General features: G+C 39.9%; 1 protein-coding gene across 2 annotated transcripts in view; it reads left to right on the forward strand.

The window, feature by feature from the left end:
- Window positions 1–4,411, forward strand: part of ACAD9 (acyl-CoA dehydrogenase family member 9) — a 78,616-nt gene that overhangs the window by 63,055 nt on the left and 11,150 nt on the right. For both annotated transcript variants that reach the window (XM_015566041.1, XM_006766977.2), the window contains exon 8: window positions 434–507. In XM_015566041.1, coding sequence (XP_015421527.1) covers window positions 434–507 — 74 coding nt within the window. The remainder of the gene's footprint in view (window positions 1–433; window positions 508–4,411) is intronic.

Genomic DNA, 4,411 nt, shown 5'->3' on the forward strand with positions numbered 1-4,411 from the left:
GGGCTTCAAAGACACCCAGCCTTTGGGGGAGAGGGGGGGGTCTCTATCTATGCTTATCAGATAGTGAAGACAATAAACAATTTCCCACAAATGGGAGCCAAGCTTTTTTGTTCTGTTTCTGGCTCTTTCTCATCCTTAAAACTTCACCTTAGAAAAGTCTGACATAAACCCTTAGTAAAAATAGTATTACATGCCCCTCCAACCTCCATTTCTGTTACAATGCTGTATTTAGTTTATCTGTCTCACTTAACACAGTGTTGTAATATCTTGTTTATAGTTTATCTCCCTAACTAAGGTGTGAGCTCCACGTGGACAGAAACCTGGTCTTTCTGTACTGTCCTGTCAGTAGATGTAGAATGAATGGATGAATTTCATGCCTGTGGGTAAGTGCAGAGTAGTTTTCGTCTAAAGTCTTTAATTTTGTATATTTCAGCCTGTGAAGTCCATTTTGAAAACACCAAGGTGCCCATTGAAAATGTTCTAGGAGAAGTTGGAGGTGGGTTTAAGGTGAGTTTCCAGAAGCAGCTCCTGTGACTGCTGTGCGGTTTCATGGTGCTGTTTGTTGGCCCTAGCTTTCTGTATCATCCCTGCTTGTAGCAGACCAGCCTGTGCTGGCGCAGTGACCATGTGTGGTTCTCCTTTGGGAAATCAGCAAAGTGGAAAGGGAAAAAAATTGCCTCCCAGAAGAGGAAGTGTGTGGTTAGAACTAAGTCTCTTCATTAATCTGTGAGGCTTTGTTTGCCTAGAGTAGGGACAAGATTCCTCTCCAGCTCGCATGATAAAGCAGGCCAGTGGCACTAGAGAAGCACAGGTTCCCCCAATGACTAGCCCTGGGTCCTGAAGCCCCAAGATGTTTTGTTTTTGAGTCAGATGTATTATTATATTTTTATTGACAGATAATTCATATAACATGAAATTCACTGTTTTCAATTGTACACATTGGTTGTTTTTAGTATATTTGCTATGTTGTGCAATCATCACCATGGTTTAATTCCAGAACATTTCCATTACCCCAGAAAAAAATGCCATCCCTCCCGTTTCCAGTTTCCCCCATTCCTTGGCAATCACTATATTAATTTCTGTTTCTATGGACATATCATATAAATGTTATATATATATGGCCTTTTGTGTTTGGCTTCTTATATGTAGTATTACTTTTTCAAAGTTTATCCAAGTGGTAGCATTTGTTATTCCTTTTAGAGGCTGGGTAATATTCCATTGTGTGGATAGACCACATTTTGTTTATTCATTTATCAGCTGATGGACCTTCTTATTGTTTCCACCTCTTGGCCATTATCAATAATGCTGCTATGAACATTCGTGTACAAGTTTTTGTGTGAACAATGTGTTTTCAGTTCTTTTGGGTATTTACCTAAAAGTGAAATTTTTGGGTCATATGGTGACTGTACATTTAACTTTTTGAGGAACTGCCCAGCTGTTTTCCACAGTGGCTGCACCACTTTACATTCCCATCATCAATGTATGAGGTTTCGTTCTAATTTCTCCACATCCTCATCAACACTTGTTGTTGTCCATTTTTAAAATGATAGCCATCTTAGTGTGTGTGTGACATCATATCTCATTGTGGTTTGATTTGCATTTCCCTAATGACTAATACTGCATCTTTTCATGTGTTTATTTGCAATTTTTGGAAAAATGTCTTTTCAAATCCATTGCCCCTTTTTAAATGTCCTTTTTGTTGTTGTTGTTGCCCTGTCCTAATTTACTGAATCACCTAGTTAAGTATCTTTACCCTGGTGAGATCCCCTACCCCCTTGGCTGTGAAGCAGAGAACAGAGTAATACCTTCTCCCCATGTCTTGAGAATCAGATAAATGCCATCAGCCAGTGCTCCTGACAGGATGCTACTTGGTGAATGTGGAAAAAAGGATTGTGGAGGTGGAAGGACAAACATGGGAGCAGCAGTCTGGGTACAGTGATGGGTTTGTTTGTCACCCAGAAGATATGCAAATTAGAGAATATAGATAAAGAGAAAAAAATGAATTCTGAAACCTGTCCCCAAGAGAATTGGCATTCATTGTTCACATATTTGTGCTATCTTTCTAGATTTTTATAAAGACCATTCGTCCCTTAAATCTGGTGTGAATGTGTACTATAGTCTGCATTTTTTCATTTATCAATAATCCTAATGTAAACCAAAATTAAAATTAAAAGCATTTATTTTAGCAAAAGGAGCTGCAGCCCAGGAGACACAGATTCAGGGAAGAGCCTAAATAGTGTTTCACTGAGACAAAGGGGAGGCCCCTTTTATAGCAAAAGTTGTCACCCAGGCTCTCAATTAGGTCTGTTTTATATAAATGAGGTGTCCAAAATGTGCAGTTCTGATTGGACAGTGCAGATATCAGTCCCTTAGTAAAAGATCAAACCAGGGTTTCCTTGCAGGGGTTCAGCCTGAGGTTCTTCACGGTATAGAGCACATGAGGAGCCCCTGTCAGCAAATGTCTGCTAGGCTCTTACTTATAAAACTTAGGTCCTTGGTTAACCATGGGGAATCCATTTCAGTAGATAAATTCCTTCTCAGGGTTCACATCAAAGGAATCTTTCTACTTTGGGACCCACATAATCATCTTTTTATGCCAGTAAATGTATATTGCTGTAAGTGTTTAACGCTGAATAGTATTGCTTCATGTAGTGATGCCAAGTTAAATGTTACCAGGTTCTCAGGACTGGGAATTTTATAGTGTTTTCACTTCTTGTCTACTCAAAACCACATTGCGTGGCATATATCCTTGTATATATCTTTGCATACTTTTTTTCTTTCTTTTTTTTTTTAAGGATTCTTTTCTTTAATATATTTTTATTGATTTCAGAGAGGAAGGGAGAGGGAGAGAGAAACATCAGTGATAAAAGAGAATCATTGATTGGCTGCCTCCTGCACGCCCCACACTGGGGATCGAGCCCACAACCCAGGCATGTGCCCTTGGCTGGAATTGAATCCGGGAGCCTTCAGTCCTCAGGCCGACATTCTACTCACTGAGCCAAACCAGCTAGGGCTTTGCATACTTTTCTAATTCTTTCATGAGTTGAAACACCGCTAGTGAAGTTACTGGGTCAGAAGTTGTGAATGTTTTTAAATTTCTGATCCTTGTTGCCAAATTTCCTGCTGGGAAGTTGGACCAATGTCTACCCTTCAGTGTGGAGGATGTCCCTGCCCCTAGACCTTCCAGACGCTGCATTATATTTTTTCCCATTGTGTTAGGTAAAACATTTTTGTTGTTTTAATATGCAAAGAAAAATAGATTTATAAATCCCTTTACTAATTTAGTGGGATTGTTTGCCAGTCAGCTTAATTACTAAAAAGTGTGACACACCTCAGTGATTCCACAGATCACAAAATGATCAAAGTGAGTGGCTGATGAGAGATAAAAGTAAGAGCTTCTGCCCTGACTGGTTTGGCTCAGTGGATAGAGCATCGGCCTGCAGACTGAGGGGTCCCAGGTTCGATTCCGGTCAAGGGCATGTACCTTGGTTGTGGGCACATCCCCAGTAGGAGGTGTGCAGGAGGCAGCTGATCGATGTTTCTAACTCTCTATCTCTCTCCCTTCCTCTCTGTAAAAAATCAATAAAATATATTTAAAAAAAATAAAAGTAAGAGCTTCTTCTAGTGCAGTCCTGGTGAACCTTTTGAGCTCGGCGTGTCAGCATTTTGAAAAACCCTAACTTAACTCTGGTGCCGTGTCACATATAGAAATTTTTTGATATTTGCAACCATAGTAAAACAAAGACTTATATTTTTGATATTTATTTTATATATTTAAATGCCATTTCACAAAGAAAAATCAACCAAAAAAATGTTCGCGTGTCACCTCTGACACGCGTGTCATAGGTTCGCCATCACTGTTCTAGTGCTTTCAGGTTTTATCAGTAGTCAGACTGCTTAGGGCACAGAGGCAGTTAACTGACAGAGGCTGTTCAAAGAATGGGCTGCATCTTACATCTGGGAAAATTGAGATCTAGACTGTACTTATGGGAATTATAGAAAGGAGTTATTTTGCAGTAGAAAAGGTGATAAAGTGCAAGTGCTGATGCAGGAGGAGAGGACTGAGGTTAGGGGGGAAGATCAGTCTTTGAGTTTGTGAGCCCCTTTTCAGCTGTGGCTAAACCCATCAGGTCTTTTATCCACAGGAAATGAGACCTAGTATCAAATTATTTTCTCCTTTTATTTTTGTTTGTTGTTTTAAGTGAAAAAATAAGCATGAAGGGGCTGTGAAGTAAATTTTGTTCATAAAACTATGAGTTAGCTTTTGAGAGCCCATTTAAGAAGAGGGAAGAGGAAATACAGATGGGATTTCCTCTTCCCTCTTCATGTCCTGGTCAGTGTCCTCCCACATTATGAGACATCAAGTCTGAAGTTAGAGTTAGAGGCTCCACCCTTCTCTTCCCCCCCCCCC

Source organism: Myotis davidii, unplaced genomic scaffold, assembly GCF_000327345.1.
Source record: "Myotis davidii unplaced genomic scaffold, ASM32734v1 scaffold282, whole genome shotgun sequence".
Classification (NCBI taxonomy): Eukaryota; Metazoa; Chordata; class Mammalia; order Chiroptera; family Vespertilionidae; genus Myotis; species Myotis davidii.